Source organism: Mastigoproctus giganteus, chromosome 14, assembly GCF_048544385.1.
Source record: "Mastigoproctus giganteus isolate SK-2022 chromosome 14, ASM4854438v1, whole genome shotgun sequence".
NCBI classification, from domain to species: Eukaryota; Metazoa; Arthropoda; class Arachnida; order Uropygi; family Thelyphonidae; genus Mastigoproctus; species Mastigoproctus giganteus.
In genome coordinates this window covers 10,829,336-10,849,043 of record NC_143588.1, presented here as the reverse complement: position 1 = coordinate 10,849,043, position 19,708 = coordinate 10,829,336, and the positions used below count along the sequence as shown (strand labels likewise).

Here is a 19,708-nt window from a genome sequence, read left to right as displayed (position 1 = left end):
TAAAAGATGGAAAGACAGCTGCGGCACCAACTGTAGAATCTGTTTTTGAGCCATCTGTATATATTTGGTAGCTTTGTATATTGTTGAGGGTATGTTCTTTATGTAGTTGTTTGATATTTTCATCTGCCAGGGAGTTCTTTCCCCATTGCTGAAAGTGCATATCACAGTGAGGGAGATTTACAGACCAGGGTGGATCAGGAATATCGCTTTCTTTAAGTATGTTATCAAAATCAATATTCCAGGTGTGAAGCAAATCTTTTAGTCTCATGCCAGTTGGTCTATTTTCATTCGGTTTACTGTTATAGAACGTTGTCCACTCAGGGTTGGAAAGCAACGGTCGAACGGGATGGTCTGGAAGGCTCTGAATTTTAGCTCCATAATTTAGAAGCAACATTTTCCTTCGAAGGTGAAGTGGAGGTTCGTGTGCCTCTACATACAGACTCTGAACAGGGGATGTTCTAAATGCACCCAGAGCAGTTCGAAGGGCACTGTGTTGGATGGTATTAAGTCTGATTAATGCGCTTTTCCTAGCTGAATCATATACAATAGCACCGTAGTCTAAACGAGATCTGATAATAGCACGATACAAATGTAATAGAGTGTACCTATCAGCTCCCCATGTCATAGCAGAAATGGACCTAAGTATATTAAGTTTCTTTAGACAGACAGTTCGGAGGTGTGTGATATGTGAAATAAAGTTCAGTTTGGTGTCCAATATTAGGCCTAAAAAACGGAAATTACTGGTGAGAGGGATCAAATGGTTTTTTAATCTGAGTTCTGGTTCTGGGTGTAGCTTACGTTTTTTGCAAAAGTGAACTGCAATTGTTTTTTGGTCTGATAAACGATATCCATTCTGCATTGCCCATGCCTCCAACTTATTTATAGAGAGTTGCAGCTGTCTTTCAATGGTATGTATATTTTTGGAACAGAAAGATATAGTTAGATCATCAGCATACATATATAGTTCTACAGTATTTGGGATGTTGTGTGTTATGGTGTTCAGTCTAAGTGAAAAAAGGGTAGAGCTCAGTACTGATCCTTGCGGGATACCTTCTTCTTGAGTGTAGGACCGGGAAAGTACAGATTGATAGTGGACCTGAAAGGTTCTGTGTTGAAGAAAATTAACGAATTCTGGTAAGTGCCCTCGCAATCCTATGGAATGAAGCTCTCTCAATATGCCGTATCTCCAGGTAGTGTCGAAAGCCTTTTCTATATCGAGACTTACCATTACAAGATGTTCATTTTTGACGTAAGCATTGCGGATGTTAGTCTCGGCTTTCACCATTAGATCTAAAGTGGATCTGTTTTGTCGGAAACCAAACTGATTGTTGTTCATCAGTTGTTTAGTTTCAAGAGCCCAGGTAAGCCGTCTGTGTATCATTCTTTCTAGGATTTTACTTAGGCAGCTAGTTAGAGAAATAGGTCGGTAATTTTCTGGAAATGTGTGATCTTTTCCTGGTTTAGGAAAGGCCAAAATGATGGAATGATGCCAGGAAGATGGATACGTACCCTCAAGAAAAATCCGATTATAGAACATTAATAGTAAATTCAAGGCTGTACTGTTTATATGTTCCAGCATTACATAATATATACCATCAGGTCCAGCTGCACTGTTAGGTGATCTCTTTAATGCTGTTTGCAGTTCAAATAGGTTAAACGGTTGATTATAGCCAATATATTGGGAAGTATGGAAATTTATTTTGTACCTTTCTGCTGAAGCTTTGATTTTAAGAAAGGAGTTGCTATATGCTGACGTGGCAGATGTTTGGTAAAAATTCTCTGCAAGGACGTTAGCTATTTCTTGACAGGAAGAAATTTCCTGTCCATTTTTGATTAAAATGGGAGAAGGAAGAGGTGGATATTTCCCATTTAATTGCCGAATTTTTTTCCAGATGAGACGACTGTTAGTATCTTTTGTAATAGTGGAGGCAAACTGTATCCACGATTCCTTTTTGGCTTTTCTTCTAACTTGCCTAGCTTTTGACTTTAGTCTTTTATACTGAATTAGGTTGTTGGTAGTTGGGAACTTCCGGAACAGGTTCCAAGCTTTATTTTTTTCCCTTTTGGCATTGGTACAAGTTTCATTCCACCAGTGTTTAAGGTTTTTGTGTTTAAATGTGGAGGCTTGAGGTATTGCTTCGGAGGCAGTGGTCAGTATTTGTTTGGTAATATGCTCTGTGGCATCATCAATGGATTGTAGTTTGATCAATTGGCTATCAAAAGAAAGACGGGTTGAAAACTTTTTCCAATCTGCTCTGGAGAATTTCCATTTTGAGCGATTATCAGGATGTGATGTTTGAAGCGTTTGGATTCTGCATATGATTGGAAAGTGATCACTGTTGTGTGGGTCGTTTAATACTGTCCATTCTATACTGGGGTATAATATGGGGGAACAGAGAGTTAAATCAATTGCTGACATAGATCCAGAGGGAAGGTGAGTATAAGTATTTTCACCAGTGTTCAGTAATGTTATATTCAGTTGGTCTAGTATAGTCTCGATCAAGTGTCCTCTACTGTCCATGTGGTCTGATCCCCACAATGGATGATGCGCGTTGAAATCACCAAAGATACAAAAAGGTGGTGGTATCTGTCTTATAAGGTCTTCTAGTTCTTTAAACGTGCACATCTTGTTAGGTGGAAGGTACAGAGATACTAGAGTTAGAATTTGCCCAACTGATACACGTACGGCAATGGCTTCTAAGTGGGTTTGAAGCGGAATTTTTCTAGATGGTATTTTACAGTCAACTAGAATCGCGACGCCTCCACGTGCGGATAATGAGGAGTTTCTATCTTTTCTGTAAAATGTAAAATTTCTGATTGATGGAATGACTTGTGGAGTTAGATTAGTCTCTTGTATGCAAACGGCTATAGGACCATATCGGGATATTAAATCATAGATGTCATCGGTATTGCTGCGTAAACTTCTACAATTCCATTGAACAATGTTCTGCATTATCGGGGTTTGAGGAGGGAAGGCGAGTCTGTCTGTTTCTTGTGAGTGGGTTGCTTTTGACGGTCGTATTTCATTTTATCTTTTCTAGGAAAATTGGGACGTCCGGAATCTGTACCCTCTTCTACGTCATCAGTTTGACCTGATGTAAATCCAGTCTCCATATCATCTTCTGCATGAAGATCAAGTACTGTTTCATCGTGTGTAGTTATATTTTCAGAGTCCATTCTATTTGAGTTTGCCTTTTGTGATTCACTGGCTTGTTGCCTTCGTGATTTATTTGACATTTTATCACATGATTTTATTTTAGGCGGAACTGTGATAGGGGTATTGCTTATTTCATCAACTACAACGGGTTTGCTGGTAGGTTGAGGTGTTGATAGCACAGATCGTGCCCACTCTGCAATGGATGTATTGGGCGGAATTGATACATCAGTTTGGGTTGAAACAGCTTGGCATTTTAGTGTAATGGCAGCGTACGTGGTTTTTGGGATAGTTGACTTTATTTGCTTTCTTGCTTCTTGATATGTGACCTTATTCTCTGTCTTGTACTTTTGTATTCTTTTTTCAATTTTCCAGAGTTCGCATGATTTTGATTATGCTGGATGGTCATTCTTGCAATTTGGACATTCCGGAGCCTTTGCAGTGCACTCTGTTTGTGAATGGTTTTTTGACCCGCAGTTAGGACAAGTATTTTCGCCTCTACATGTTGTTTGGGAGTGACCAAACTTCTGGCACTTGAAACATCTTAAAGGGTTTGGAATGTATGGGCGGATATGGCAGTTTAGGTAGCCTGCTTTAACTGAGGTCGGCAAATTTGGTGTACTAAAGGTCAGTATAATATTACGTGTGGGAACAAGATTGTCATCCTTCTTTATCATAATTCTTGCTTGAGTTACTTTCTGTTCTGCTAGTTCCACGACTATCTCCTCTTCAGTTACGTTCAACAAATCCCACTCACTTATTACTCCTTTTGAGGAGTTCAAGGTGTTATGTGGTGAGACTTTGATTGGGATTCCGCTTATAGATGTCATTTTTAATAAAAATTCTGAATGCCTTGCTTGAGTGGTCTCAATTAAGAGATCTCCTGATTGGAGCCTTTTCACCATTTTCGGTGTACCTGCTGCATTCTCCAGACATCTCTGGATGACAAAGGGAGAGAGTCTGCTTAGCGGCTGAGTCGATAAAGAATGTAAAATCAGAAAAGCTGGTGGTTCTGATTTGTTACAGTCTTTTTTCATTCTTTTTGCCAGATTGGAATCGTCTTCCATTCTTCGAGTCTCTGTATGTTGAGAGCCTGTCGGCTCTAGTGGTGGACATGTATCACAGTCCATTGTTGCTCCTTTTAGCCCTGGGAGTGAGCGCTTTTCCTCCCAGACTTCCAGCCCCGCCACGTGGAGGCAGGAGCGGTGCCACCTAGTGGCCAAGCGGTTGGAGAGGTTAGTTTGTTAGTGCAAAAAATTAATAAATATACTACGAAAAGAAAGGTAATTTTCCTTTCTGGGTTCTTACTTAGGATCTGTTAAGTACAGAACCACTTACAAAGAAATGAGTAGGAGAAAAGCACTGGAAAGAAAAATATAACTAAATCACTGGGAAAGAGCACTATATATCGCTTTGGAAAATCGCTTGGACACTATCGCTTGGCACTCGGGGCCCCAGAAAGAGAAGAATGATGATATCCAGCTCAGGATCCTGGGTGTGCCAAGCCCATACTCACCAGATGTGAGCCCCTGGAGTTATATTTACTTTCTTTGTATAATTAAATTCTCTGTAGATATAAACGAATATTTGAAAGTTTCTATTTCTTTGATATTTTTGTTTTGTTATATTAATTCTGTTATTTAAATTATTTTATTAATATATGCAAATCATAGACCATTGTAATAGTAATTTTTATAAATTCATAAAGTTTGCAGAGGCGTAGAAAGAGGGATGCAAAGGGGGAATTTTCCCCCTGGGAAATTCCCCCTTTGCCGAGCTTCAGAGGGAATTGAAGAGGGAATTATCCATCACAATCAGGGGCACCAGGAAGACATGTTGCTTCAGGTGGCGATGACCCTAGCTACGCTACGCTACTGAAAGATTGACTACCTGTATATAATGGGGGTGTACTTATAACCCTTTTGTCAAAGGTGTAGGATTGCCTAGCTCCGGCTAACAAATGCCATTTGGCAATCTGAACTGGGTACTCAAACTCAAATCTGGTTCCCTTTAAAACCCCATCCCCTGGGGGAGGGGTACCCAGATCAATCCGGTTTTGTTATGTCAGGTTTCTGTCAGGGCTCAGAATACTGCTGTCCTGACAGTTTTTAACTCATCGTTTGGGCATGGTGGGAGATGTGGGCAATTTTAACTATTGATAATTGCTGGGGGGCCAAATTGCCATTCTTTGGGTAGTTCTGTGCATTTTGAATACTTTCTGTGTGAAGGTTGTAAAGGCTTTATAATTTATACCACTTAGGGCCGACCATTGCCACCCGTGGCAGAAACCTTTTGGTAATTACACCTCCGGTTTCCTGCTCCCACTTTGTTTTCCATAGCTCATGGAACTTTGTGGCTATTCTTTTCTTTCAGCATTGTAGGTTTTGGCTATATCAAGGGCTATCCCCATTCTGTGGGTATGCCCTTTTTAAGTCTATAATACAAGCCTCTTTTGGCTTGTATTATAGACTTCCAGGTAAAGTGGGACAGCTTCAGCCAGCAACTGTAGTGCAGGTGTGCTTATTGTGTGACATGCTCTGGTAAGTCCTTAGTATCACCTGTTTCTTACTATGGCCGAGCGAGTGAATCACGCACCGGTTCTATAGGTAATAACAAGTAGGAACATTGCACTGTATATGATTGCCAGGGTCTTTCTTTTGAGCTCCTAGTCTGCTTGACTGATCCTGGCAATCATACCTACATAATTTCTCACTTTCTTCACCAAGTAGGTGAAATGGGGGTAAAAAGTTAATTTTGAATCAAAGACCACTCCAAGATATTTTAGTTCTCTTATCATTTCTACAGTAGTTGTGTTAATTTTGATTTGTGTCCAAATCTTATTTCCAAATTGCTTTTTAGAAGTATTCGTTTGATTTTTTCAGGCGATATTTTGAGCATGTGAGTGTCAGTAGTAGTATAAGAGTATTGTAGTATAATATCAGGTTATGTTGTCCATGTGGTGTGACTGGCCACTTAGCCCTGCCTGCAGGGGGTTAGTTTCTATCCTTGGCATGTGGAGCTGGACCAGGGATCTGCTGTCTAGCACCTGCAATGCATACTCCTCAACTGTTCTCTACACTTCTACTAAACAGTAGAAGTGTAGAGAAATGTTGAAGAGTAAAAGAAGAAGAAAATGTGCAAGCGAGGACAGGAAAGATAAAGGAAAAGGCAGTGGAGAAGGAAAGAGAAAAGGAAACAAATGAAAAGTTTCATTTGTTTCCTTTTCTCTCCAATGTAGTCCAATAACTGTTGAGACTATGGTTGTATATTGTGGCAAATCTGTACATGTGTCATGTACAGATGTGCCACATGTTTTAGTTCTGTTATCATTTCTATAGTAGTTGTGTTAATTTTGATTTGTGTCCAAATTGCCTTTTAGAAGTATTTGTTTGGTTTTTTCCACTCTCCAACTAAAATTTAAATGCAAATAACTCAGCCAGAATTTTGATAATTAGTAGAAAAGTAAAGTATCTTTTATACATTCAGTGGATCAAAAAAGAAGTCCAGAACATTTTCAGCCAAGTAAAGGCCCAATGTAACTGAATAAAAAAAAATAAAAAAAAAGCACTGCCCTAAACCCCCAGTGTGATGCAGGTACAGGATTTTGCTACAAGTATGCCTTTCTAGTCCCACAGATTGCTTGAAGTTTCCAGACCACTTCAAACCACTCTTTCACACATTTGGCATGGTGGATAGTTAGTTACCCCTCTCCACAGAGGTAAATATGCAACTTTGAAAAGTGTATCTCATCTATAATAATATTCAGGTATGCTCTGGTGTTTGCTTTGTCCTTCAGGGAACCAAGGGTATGTGAAGAAAACATACCCACACTATTTCTATCCCTCCATCAGCCTGTTCTCCAGTACATGTTAGCGCCGACCGGGCTAGCCGGGTGGGTAAAGTGCCTGCCTGGCAACCCAAAGGTCGCGGGTTCGATTCCCACCTCGGGCTTCGATCAAAGTACTGCAAAAACCTTGGGAGGTGCATTATGGCCACAGAAGCCTAAAAAAAAAAAAAGTACATGGTAGCACCAGTTTCTTGTAGTTTCCTCCATATGTATCCTCTTCCAACAGTAATGAAAAGCATAAAGGTTCATCTCCAGTCGATGGCACACTAGAGCCATCGACTGGAGTTGAATGGCACCCCCCCACACACACCTCCAGTCGATCTGCATTTAGCCATATTTTCCAGCTGGTTTCCAAGATCATTGGCTTCTATGAAGGTCTCCTACTGCACTACAGTTTTTAATTCTTTCTAGATTTCTTTCATGGTAAAGTATATGCATCAAACACTTTGACATTTGATAGTGACTACATATGACAACCCGTTCCAGACGTTGAAGGCTTTCCTGATAACTTTACATTTCCATCTATTTGTGGATGTTTTCCAGGCATCTTTTCCATTCAGTAATAACTCAAAATGACAATATAAACTAGTCTTTGCACACATGCCATGTGAAACCATCCACTCTGCTGTAGCACATGTTAAACATGCACTGACAATCACCTTTTTGGAAGTTTGTTAGATCCTCCCCCTTCCTAACAAACTGATTTGAGTGCTAGTCAGATCATACAGCTTTATATACTTTCCTGCACATCATATTTGACCTCTTTGATTTACATATTTTTGCATAATTTGTTGTCCACAGCAAACTTCCATCTTTGTAATAAAGTGGCTAGGCCTGTGTGTGTATGTGTTTTCATATATAATAAAAAATCATTAACATAAGCCAATGCTTTATAACAGATAACCAATACAAACATATTATTATTATGAGCAAGAGAGAGAGAGTCCCAGCTTTTGTAGCATCAGCCAAAATAAAACTAAACCCCCACAAACTACCTATATGATTCCCTCCACTGATAGGCACTGATAGCTTTGAATTTTTATACCAGTTGTTGTTGTTGTTTGGTTTTTAGGAGCATTAGCAACTAAGGCCATATTGCTCCGGGATATGCGGTGGTCATTGCCTGACCTTTCCGCATCCTCCGTATTTGGTGGTGACGGGGTTGAATCCCGGTCTAATCAAGAAGCGTATGCTACGCACTGCTGCTCCTTCCCACCTGGCTACGGAGGCGCCCTTTTATACCAGTAATGAACTCACTGGCTAAAAGACAACTTCTTACAATTTAGTGTAAACTTCTCCCACTTGTAATATGAATTTACAGCCTCCAGTAAGTAATACTCCTCTCATTACATTACAATAGTAATGTAACGAGAGGAGTATTACTTACTCCTCTCGTTACATTTCTATTATGTCCAATCTAAGGTGCTTGGTTAACAAGCTCCATAGCCCACATATTCAAACTGTTCCTTCATATGGACACGTTACTGTAGATCTCACCAAACAGGCTGCCTGCTATGGATTTTTCCAAGAAGGGCAATGTCTTTCTTAATGTGTGTCTCAATATTTCATGTGCTGTCTTACAAATGCCTTATACAGCAGAATTATGACCTCCTATCACTATATGCAAATGTTCAATAGATTATCGACATGAAACCATAAGCTATATTTGCTTATCTACACTGCTCATAGAGCTCCGTGCCTGCCGCATCACGATCTCCAAATCCCTTTCTTATTCTACTGTTTTCAATTAAACTCCACCAAGTGTATAAGTTATTTTGCAATTACTATCCCCAAAGCGTAAGACCTTGCATTCTGCAGCATTAAAACACAGCTGCCACAATTCTGACTATCCCCAAAGCCTATCCAAATCATCCTGAATGAGCATCACTTATCAGTGATCATTAGCAACTTTGCCAATCTTCACATCATCTGCAGATTTTGACATTATGCCCTCTGTCCCTTCATCAATGTCATTTAAAAAACAACAGTGGTCCAGTATCATCCATTTACTACCCATGAACTCTTGAATTTCATCTGTCCGTCTCCGTTGTTGTTCTTCCATGTTCTCTTTTAGCTCCTCTTGTGTACCATTCTGTTATTTTCTTAGTCCATCTGTCATCATGTCTTTGAGCTATGTGTCCTGCCCAAGAACATTTTAGTTCTTTAGTGTTGGTAAGAATGTCCTTTATATGAATTTGCTGCCTAAACCATGTGTTTCTCTTCTTATCCAACAGTCTGATTCTGAATATAATTTGTTCCATTCTTCGCCATGTAGTTTTCAGCTTCTCTTCCATTCTTGTGGTGAGTGCCCAAGTTTCACTTCCATCAGTCATGGTAGGGATTATACATTGGTTCATTATTTTACGTTTCAGACAAATTGGGATATTGCTCCTCAGTATGTGACTATATTTCCTGAATGCTATCCATCCAAAATTTATTCTTCTCTTGACTTCCAGCCATTTATCATTATTACAGCTGATGACTTGTCCCAGATAAGTATATGAATCTAACTGTTCAACTACTGCTCCTTCAATGATTATATCCCTTTCTGCGGCATACTTGTTCATCATTACTTTTGTTTTAGCCATATTCATCTTTAGTCTGAAATCATTACTAACTCTGCATAACTGATTAAGATTTTCCTCTAATTCTTTGGGATCATGGCTTATGATCACAATGTCAACTGCAAATTCTAAATGTTTTAGGTGCTCTCCATTCACATTGACTCCTTTCTGTGACCAGTCAAATCTTATGAAAGCTTCTTCAAGGGCAGCAGTAAACAATTTTGGAGATATTGTGTCTCCCTGTTGAACTCCTTTCTCAATTTTAAATTTGCTACTGTCTTTGTCTAGTCTAATAAAGGAGGTAGCGTTCTCATATATTTTCTTCAAAATCAATGTATGGGTATCTATGCCTTGTCTTTCCAGTGCCCAAAACATTGCCTTATGCTGTATGGAGTCAAATGCCTTTTCATAATCCACAAATACCAGGCATAATGGGCGTTTTATATTCATTTGCTTTCTCCATTAGCTGTGATATTACGTGAAGGTGATCCATAGTTGAGAATCCTGTCCTAAAGCCAACTTGCTCTTTCAGTTGATTCTCATCAAGTATTCTTTCTAATCTGTTAATAATGGCCATTGTGAATAACTTGCAGATGTGGGATAACAAGCTAATTGGTCTATAATTTCCAATTTCTGATTTATCTCCTTTCTTATGCAGCAAAACTATGATTGCATTATTCCACTCCTTAGGCATCAAGCCTAAGCAGTGTAATTATCTAATGCATTTTGTGAAGAGCATTGCCAGTTTCTGTGTCATGTCTCTTCCTCCCAATTTTAACAACTCTACAATAACTTCATCTTCTTCCGGGGCTTTCTGATTCTTCATTTTCTTCAATGCATGTTCTACCTCATCAGGAAGGATATCGGGTATGTCGTGTGTGTGTTACTAATTTGTGATCCATCTTCCCCATGCTGGCATTATTCCCTCGCTCCTTGTATAATTCTCTATAGTAGTCTTCTGTTATTTGAATTATGCCTTCTCTGCTATTTATATGTACACCATCACTATTCTTCAGTTTCAGTATCATTTGTCTTTCTGTATTACTGCCCATGGCTACTGATTTAAGTTTTGTCAATGATATACAGGAATTTTGTAAGCAGGGAAAAGGAGGTGATTGTCCTTCTGTATAAGGCAATGGTCAGGCCATGCCTTGAGTACTGCATACAGGTCTGGAGGCCTCATTTTAGGAAGGATGTAAATTTGCTTGAGCGTGTACAGAGAAGGGCAACAAGATTGGTGAGGGGAATGAAGGGATCCTCTTACCAAGAGAGGCTTAAGTTCTGCAAGTTGCAGCAGCTGGAGACTAGGCACCTGTGAGGTGATCTGATTGAGGAGTATAAGGCCTTGAATGGGTTGAGCATGCTGAATTCTGATGGGATTCTTCCACTTGTTCAGATTACGAACCTAAGGGGCATAAATTCATATTGAGGAAAGACAGCTGTTGAATAAATGTGTGGAAATTTGCCTTTAGTCAGCGAGTGGTTAATTGCTGGAACAAACTTCCATTTGTCGTTGTGGAAGTTGATAGGTTAAATGAATTTAAGGAGGAACTGGACAAACATTTAGAGGGAATGGCTGTGAGAATTTTTTTTTTGGCTTATGTTACATAAGCTCATACGCTTGCTTTTTTGCATCACGTGCCACGATTACTATTACTAATGTCCCGGGTACTCTGTAGCATATCACTGCCACCCTGATTTTTTCATATTTAGCCTTTACCTGCCACTGAAGTCAGATTGACTGGTCTGCAGTTACTCACTTCACCCTTAGAATGGCCTTTATGTACTAGACTGGCTTTTTATGGAATTGATTGGCACTTCTTGGTGATCACCCCATAATTAATCTCAATGGTTCAATATCCTGTTTTTCTGCATCTATCAAAATTACTTGGTATGTAGCCTGAAATCTGGGAGAAATCTTACCTTTAGGCTTGAAAATATTTCAAATAAATAGTTATCTGTAATTTCAATATTGCTAATCTCATACTACTTAGCCTCACTTATATAGCCTCTCCTTACCACAAAGAATTTTTAGTCTGTAAAGATTGATGTGAAGTACCTGTTCAGCTGATTAGTAACATCAACTGGGTGACGTAAGACTTTTCCACACCCATTATTTAACTGTCTGATCCGATTCATTTTCTTCTTTGTATTCATGTACATGAAAAGTTCCTTATCTCCATTCTTTACTCATTTAGACTGATTTCTCATACTCAGCCTTTGCCAGCGAAACATTTTCTGTGGTACTAATATAGATCAATTTACAGTTAATTTCTGTCCCATTCCATCTTTTCTTTTTTATTAAACTGGCTATCTCATTATTCATCTATCTCAGCATTCTTCTCCTTATATTTCTTATTTGCACATACATATATGCATTTGTGACTTCTGTGGCTCATTTACTGAATATGGAGTTAGAGTTTATAACATCATCTGTAGATCTCTTCTCTTGGCACAACATTTTCCTCTTCTGGGCATCACATGAGTGTGTACAACAGTCGCTACTGAGGCTTGTGTGTGTGTGTGTGTGTGTGTGTGTGTGTGTGTGTGTGTATTAGTGGGGAAGATTCTGCTGACCTGCTGGTAGCTAGATCCTTTCTCCAATATGCCTTAAAGAAAAGAGTTCCTAGACAGATTTTGGTTGTCCAGATGAGGCAGTGGCCAATGGTCTGCTTTTAACATCTGAGTAGGCACATTAAAGATGAGCTAGAGACCATTTGGCAAGCCCAATGGATAACTTTAAGAAAAGTTGGCATTTGCCAACTTGAGGTTTCAGCCTTGGATGTAGTTTGGGTTGTCGGCCTGCTGTGTCCTGATGGGACATGACTTGAAGTCTAGGATGTGCCAGTTGGGCTTCATACCTTCAGAAATGCGCTCTTGTGGAGAGCCAGAGATTGGCCTCCACATTGTGCTGCAGTGAGGAATGCTCACCCTTCCTACAGCTACTCTTCCAGAACTTCTGGTTAACAGAGAGTATTTCAGAAAATTTTCCAAATTTGTTAAAATCAATTTTCAAAGGAGAGCACAATTAAGTTAGAGCTGCTACCTTCTCATGGTGAGGATGTGATGGCCCATCCCCACCACCCCCACTGTTCTCCAAAATATGACTTCATTTTATTTTCTTTACCTTTTCATTTGAATTGACTTAGATGGGGTCTCTGTTCTTGCTTTGTGTTTAACTTATAACCTACTAGATGTTTTGTGCTTTGTATAAACGAGAATTAGTTGCATGTGGGTGAAAAGACAGCTCATTCAAATGAAATGTACTTTAAAGATATTTTATAATTCTAATGTATTCTTCTGCCATGTATGGTTTCCCCATTTGACAGAGGCCATATAGTATAGGAATGGATTTTAATTCCCTGAAATGAAAAGCCTTTGCCTTTAACAACTACCTCTCTCTCTCTCTCTCTCTCTCCTCTCCCCCCATCATCCAACTTTGAATTCTGTGATCACTCCCTGCTAATGGTTCCTGTACTATCAAGTTCTGTGATGCCATCTGATTTGTGGATGACAATCGGGTCTAGAACAACATTCATGCTCCTACCAGTTTTAGTAACATCTGATTTAAGTAAAACAATCTAATTGATTTAAAAAAATTTTCTCCCATGGTGTCCCCCCACTTGCTTCAACCAGTAAGGAGCAAATTGAAACCACCCCTAAGAAGGCATTCACATTTTCTCATCCCTTCCATCTGAATGTAGAGGCTCCTGTCATAATTTTCTAATCTATAGACTGCTCCACTCACTTCATACCTCTGCTTCCAACTTAGCCCTTACAGATTCTATACTAGCATGCATAACTTCTAAATCTGTGAAAGCTTTTAACAATGTCAGGAACTACAAAATATCAAAGTATGGTATGCTGAAGTCTAAACAATGAAATATTACAATAATTTCCAATCGGTAAAAATGAAAAATAATACTGTGCCAGATTCATGACATAATATTTCATTATTTAGGTTAGGTTAGGTTATGTTAGGTTAGTTAATGCTAAAAGGTTTACTGCACAGCAACGAACTATATATCCACAGTCTTTATAATTTTACCTTTTCTATGTCTTGGCTGTATGCTATGTTTCCTGCTAATTTTAAGTGTAGTTTTCAGTGGTAGTATGTGATATTTCATGGCACTGGACTTATAACCAGTCTCATCAGTGCTTTCAAAATTATTCCTTTTGGCTTTTGCCTTTTATAATTATTATAAATTATTTTGTTTCACAATTACTATATTGCTCAGCCCTTTATACGAGGGTCATTCAAAAAATAGGTTACACCTGCTGGCATCTCTTGGTATAATTGCGCAACAAATGTCATGCCTATGCAAAATGGAGTTCGTATTGTATGCCCCCTGGTAGGTGAGTTTCGTTGACGTAGTAGTAACAGTTGTATAGGAGCAGGCATTGATAATGGAACGTCAGCTAGAATGTTCAAGGTACACGGAATCGTATGCTTTTTGTGGGCACAACGTCTCAACTGTTCCAAGATTCATTGCGAAATAATGGTGGTGTATGGGGAAAATGCAATGTCGTGTCCAGCCATAGTGAAGTGGTGCCAGCAGTTTGAAAGTGGTAGCACAAAATTGACGGATGCTGATAAAAGAGTCCAAGCCAACTGTGTCTTTCATGTGGACAAGGGAGTTGCTCTGTTCCTATTGAACTCAGCTCTCAGGTGAAGTAAGTTGTTAATTGCATTTAGAAATCAGTGTTATAGTTTTGTCTTGTGCTTCCATTGTTACACATGGTCCTCCTGATTGTGGTTTGTCCTTTAAACTGCCAGTCTCCTTGAAATACTTAGTTTTTCTGCCAATACTTCACATGGAATAACTTTCTTTATACAGAGTTATACTTCTTTTATCACTTCACTTTTTTTCATTTATATACTTTTTTCAACACTCAGTTTCTTATTTCTTGCCATGTTTATTGTGAAACACAAAACTTACACCAAATATTCTTTCTGTATGATGGGTGTTTGATTTTATAAGTTACATCTCTTACTGCTCAATTTATATTATTACAAAACACTAGAATTATCTACAATCTTCTATAATGAATATTCTAGGATATTCTAGATTTTTAGAATATCTAGAAGTTTCTTAAATATTTCTTAAATATTACTTAACATTGATTTTTATACATAATCGGAAATATTTTATAAATAGAATTTTAAAAATTGGTAAACAGTTGTCTCATTTTAATAAAAATTTGAAAATTAAGAAAAATTAAATGTGATTCCAGACTTTTAGGTGGAAATGCATGTTTATAAAATATAAAATAAATATAAGGTAATTGCAAAAGGGGAAAAAAAAAAAAAAATATATATATATATATATATATAAGGTAAAAGCAAAAAATCTATTTGAAAAGTGCAAAGATGGAGGCATAAATTATTGCAGAAATTGGAGATACTGAAGGCATGAGAAAGAATGTGAATATCCTATACGATATAATGAATTAAATAAAATTATGGGCTGAATTGGATAGCCAATAAGAGAGAAGGGAACTGTAAAGCAAAAATGATTAGATTAATATATGGAGTAATAGCAAGCATCAGATAGGGTGTAATATCCCACCCTAATAATTTTATTTAATTCATTATATCATATAGGATATTCACAGTCTTTCTCTCTTTCTCATGCCTTCAATATCTCCAATTTCTGCTATCAATTTTCTATTAATATTGTCATTTTGTGTAATTTATGCCTTCATCTTCACACTTTTCAATAGATTTATTATTTTTACCTCATATATATAAACTTTTGTATCCTTTGCTGCTATTTTGTGTGCTCAGGTGCAACTCTCATATTATTTTTATCTCTCTATTATCACTTAATTTTTCATCCCATTTTTATCTTTATTATATATATAAATTATACAAAGTTCAGAGAACTGAACTTTGAATGAAATTTGGAGTTCAGATTTTACACCCCCTCTCCCTTTGTGGCACCATACCAACAGTACATAATGCACACCAACAGTACACAAGGCACTCCATGTCAGTTTGTGTGAATTCATATTGAATATGATCTGCATAAGCAAGTGCGGCTATGCATACAATGGGCCAGTGGGTTTTTTCATCACAGAAAATTAAAATGATATTGTTTCAATATAGAAAACTGCATTATTAGTTGTGTATAAGAGATGGCATTAAAATTTTTAAACTATTTCTTGACTATTTTAAGATTATTAAAGAGTATATTTTCTGCAAGTGAAACTAGCAATGACTGTGCCAGTTTAACTCCTCCCTTTTGGAGAAGTGAAACTGGCACAGTCATTCTCCAGAATTAAAAGAATATACACTAAGCACTTTTTTGATCTTTTGCACTTAATTCTTTTCATTTTGAGGAGGAGGAGTTAAGGCCAGTAACATTTTGTAGTATAAGTTTCAGTATAACTTACACTATAATTGAGTGTTATTACTGGGCCCTCAATATTTGAAAGTTGCACTGTATTAAATGGAAAAATTGTGAAGGCATAATTTTTTCAGTGTAATAACTATATTGTATATTCTCAAATTGAAAATTATCAATTAATTTATTTAATAACTAACCTGTTATAGTCCATAATCGTATTCAGTCGATGTGCAATTGTAAGAATAGTGCAATCTGCAAATTCCTTCCGTATTGTCAACTGTATAAGATCATCTGTTTCAAGATCAATTGCAGCTGTTGCCTCATCTAAAACCAACACTTTTGTTTTCCTTAAAAGAGCACGGGCAAGACAAACTAGCTGCCGTTGACCAACACTAAATATATAAAATACATTAAATTCTGACAAATAAAATAATACGTAGGTAACAAAATAAACATTTTAAAAAAATTATTTTAAAATACACTAATTCCGTAAAATGATGGTTAACTTCTCGACATCTCCTCCAATATTTTTGTTTGTTAATATTTATTTAATCTGGAGCCCAATGTAGAGTCTCTGAGCCCTGAAACCATTTTAGCAATTTCATGCTCTTCACCCATGTGTTCAGTTTAAAATCAAAAAAGTAGCAAAAAATTGGACACAAGAGATGTTGCTAATTTTAAATTTGTGTTTTTCAGCATATGCATACAGTTATCAAGACTACGCTTAACTTCATCCTGAGTGTTTCTTGTTTGCATGATAATTAACAAACATTTCTGGATTTCTCCAATGAAAATTTCAGAAATGTCTGGAATTTTCATTGGATTATTTATCATGTGCAAACAGAAAAAATTCAGAATCAAGTTAAGCCTGGTCTCAATATGCACATGCTGAAAAACACAAATTTAAAATTAGCCTCATCTCTCGTGTCCAATTATCGAAGCACACATTCTTTGTTTCATGGCAGCATCTCTCTGGTAAAATCATTACTCTCTCTGGTTTCATGTCATGGAAAGTCTGGCTAGCATCCAAATTACTAAACCTTGTAGTTTTAAAATTGACATTTTGCCCAATATCAGTCAAGATAATAAGGGAGATAACATTTAAAACTATTTGGATAAGAAGTAATGAAATATGTCTAAAATTCTGAGGAGGGTCTTTTATTTTCAAAAAATAATTAAAAATATATGTTTTTAATATTAATAATTTTAATAGTTCATAATAGATTGAAAATAAAGATGGCATCAAAAAGTGAACAATTTTGAATTATCTGTTTTGGATTTTTAAAGATAAATATGGGGTAATTTTTTTCATATGTCCATTTAATCGAGAACACACACACGCATCTGTGCTTCATCTTTTAACTGGCTACAATTTAATCCTTATTATGTACTACATATATGTTACTTCAATAATATGTTACTTAAGATTAATACTTTTGGAACATTATTATTATCATTAGTCATATTCATAGCAAGGAAGCCTCAGGCTTTTGCTGCAAAAAAAATTTTCTGAGTTGCCCTCAGAGAGAGAGAGAGAGAGAGAGAGAGAGAGAGAGAGAGAGAGAGAGAGAGAGAGAGAGAGAGAGAGATTAGATTTCGGAAGTGTTTTTAAATAATGTGTTCATGTTTTTAAATTTAAACATTTTAAAATAATGTGTGTTTGGTCATAAGGTAAAGGTCTGTCAGTTTTTCGGGGGGATAGAAGCTCCAAATTTTTTCCCGAAAGTAAAATGATTACTCTTCTAATAAAATTTCAGGTCAAAATTATAAATTAAATTTCCTAGAGGAACTCATAAAATAAAACACACCTTGAATGGGAAGGAGTGTTTCTTTTCACATGCCAGAAAAATAAATTTTAATTACAGGTATGGTTGCTTCTTTTATAAGCCATACAGCTATTATTAAGCTTGTATTAAAAAAAAAAAAAAAAAAAAATTCTGCTAAATATTGGTTACTTGAAATGAAAAGTGAATTAGAGACACACACAGATTCTGAGATAGCAAAAAATTTAAGATTAAAGTTAACAGCTGACCAGAGTTATAAATCTAGCTTTTCAATTAACAAACTGATTTAGAGGGCTATCAATTAAACTGAGAAAGATAATTCAAATTATAATAAATTTATCCAGTCTCTCTTTAAATTTAAATTTACAAAGGGATTGGATAAATAGAAGGAAAAAGCCAAACTTATATAGAAACAGAACAGACTTATATTTAGTATTTTTTTGACTTATAGAGGTGTCTTTCATTATATAAACCAATGCTAACATTAATCTCAGTTTCAACAAAACGAAACTATATCAAATTTAAAAAAAAATCTGTATTAAAATTTAAAAAAAAAAAAAAAAATCATGGTGTAACAAATTTGTGTTATAAGAAACATTGTTATAGGAGGGTTGAGTGTATATTGTCTTATAAAACAAACAATATTACCTATAAGTATTGTGCATATTTTTCATATCCTAAATTTGTTACAATAAAGATTATTTTTGCTTTTGTTACAGTTGATTTTTCTATTTGTACATCTGTACAAGGCATATGATTTTGTCGTACCTTGTTTGAAAGACAAGGTGTGACAAAATCAGGAATGATGTGATTAGGGAGAGAATCCAGGTTGAAAAAGGTCCCATTTGAAATGGTTTGGACCTGTCAAGAGGATGAACAAAAGGTGTTTGCCAAGAAGAATGTTTGATTTACAATTAAAGGACAAAAGACCAAGGGGGAGACCAAGAATGAGATGGCAGGACATGATCAAGACCAATATCATTAAGAGAGGAGGAAACAAATTAAATCAAAGATGGAGAGAGTACATGGACAGGGCATGGTGGCGAGGCTTCTTAAGTCAACCCGTGGAACATCGGAACGACAGATGATGATAATGACATCTATACAAATTCCCACACAAGATTTACGGCATAAAACATGAGTTTCCAAGTAGGTATTTAATGTATTGAAAATATCTTGGCCTGTTGTTGTTTCTTCAAGTTCCTTAGAGCAAAAAAACTGATCTACTATTTTATTATTATGGACAAAGCAAATAAATGCAAATAGTTAAACCTTCCCTCCAATAATCAGTTGATTCATCTATTTGGAGTGCAAAAAATTGAACTTTTCTTCACGGAGGCACATACACTTTCTTCTATGTCTGATGACAGATCCGTCTGCTAAATGGTATTGGAAAGATGAATTTTTAACTTCATTTTCTGCTTCGCTTCCAAAAAGTGTTCTTACAGCATTGCAAGCAGGGAGAATAAGTGTCTCTGCTTCTGCATGAGGCTTCATATTTTTATCAATTAACTGAACTACTCTAAGTAGCTGGTCCCTTGAGCTTTATTAGAAATTTTGGTTATTTTGATAAAACTCAGACCCTGTTTTCTTTGGTTATTTAAAAGTCTCTCAAAGTACATTCTAAGCTTGTTAGCCAGATGACTATGTTTCAGAGTTAAATGTCTCTTTAATTTACTAGACACCATTGCTTCTTTCGACAATATATGTCACCACAAATAATACATTTTGGGCTAGGACTATCTTTATCTCCACACCAAGTAAATCCATGTTCCAAATAATTGTCTTAATACTGATGATTTTTCTTCCTCACCAGACTTGCTTGAAGAGAGAACAGTTATAATTATTACTTCTTTACTCGAACCTCCACCTTTGTCTTCTTTTTCATCTTTATCATAATCATCTTGATGTTTTTGTCTTCTTTTTTGCCTTCACTACAATCATCTTCATGTCTTACTATTAAGGGTATTTTACTAACTTAAATTTGTTGGCGACAGTTCATTATAGTA

General features: G+C 36.7%; 1 protein-coding gene across 3 annotated transcripts in view; it reads right to left on the bottom strand.

The window, feature by feature from the left end:
- LOC150074975 (ATP-binding cassette sub-family C member 1-like) overlaps window positions 1-19,708 on the bottom strand; it is an 889,139-nt gene that overhangs the window by 52,948 nt on the left and 816,483 nt on the right. For all 3 annotated transcript variants that reach the window (XM_090388347.1, XM_090388349.1, XM_090388348.1), the window contains one exon: window positions 16,113-16,307. In XM_090388347.1, the coding sequence (XP_090244473.1) occupies window positions 16,113-16,307 (195 nt within the window). The remainder of the gene's footprint in view (window positions 1-16,112; window positions 16,308-19,708) is intronic.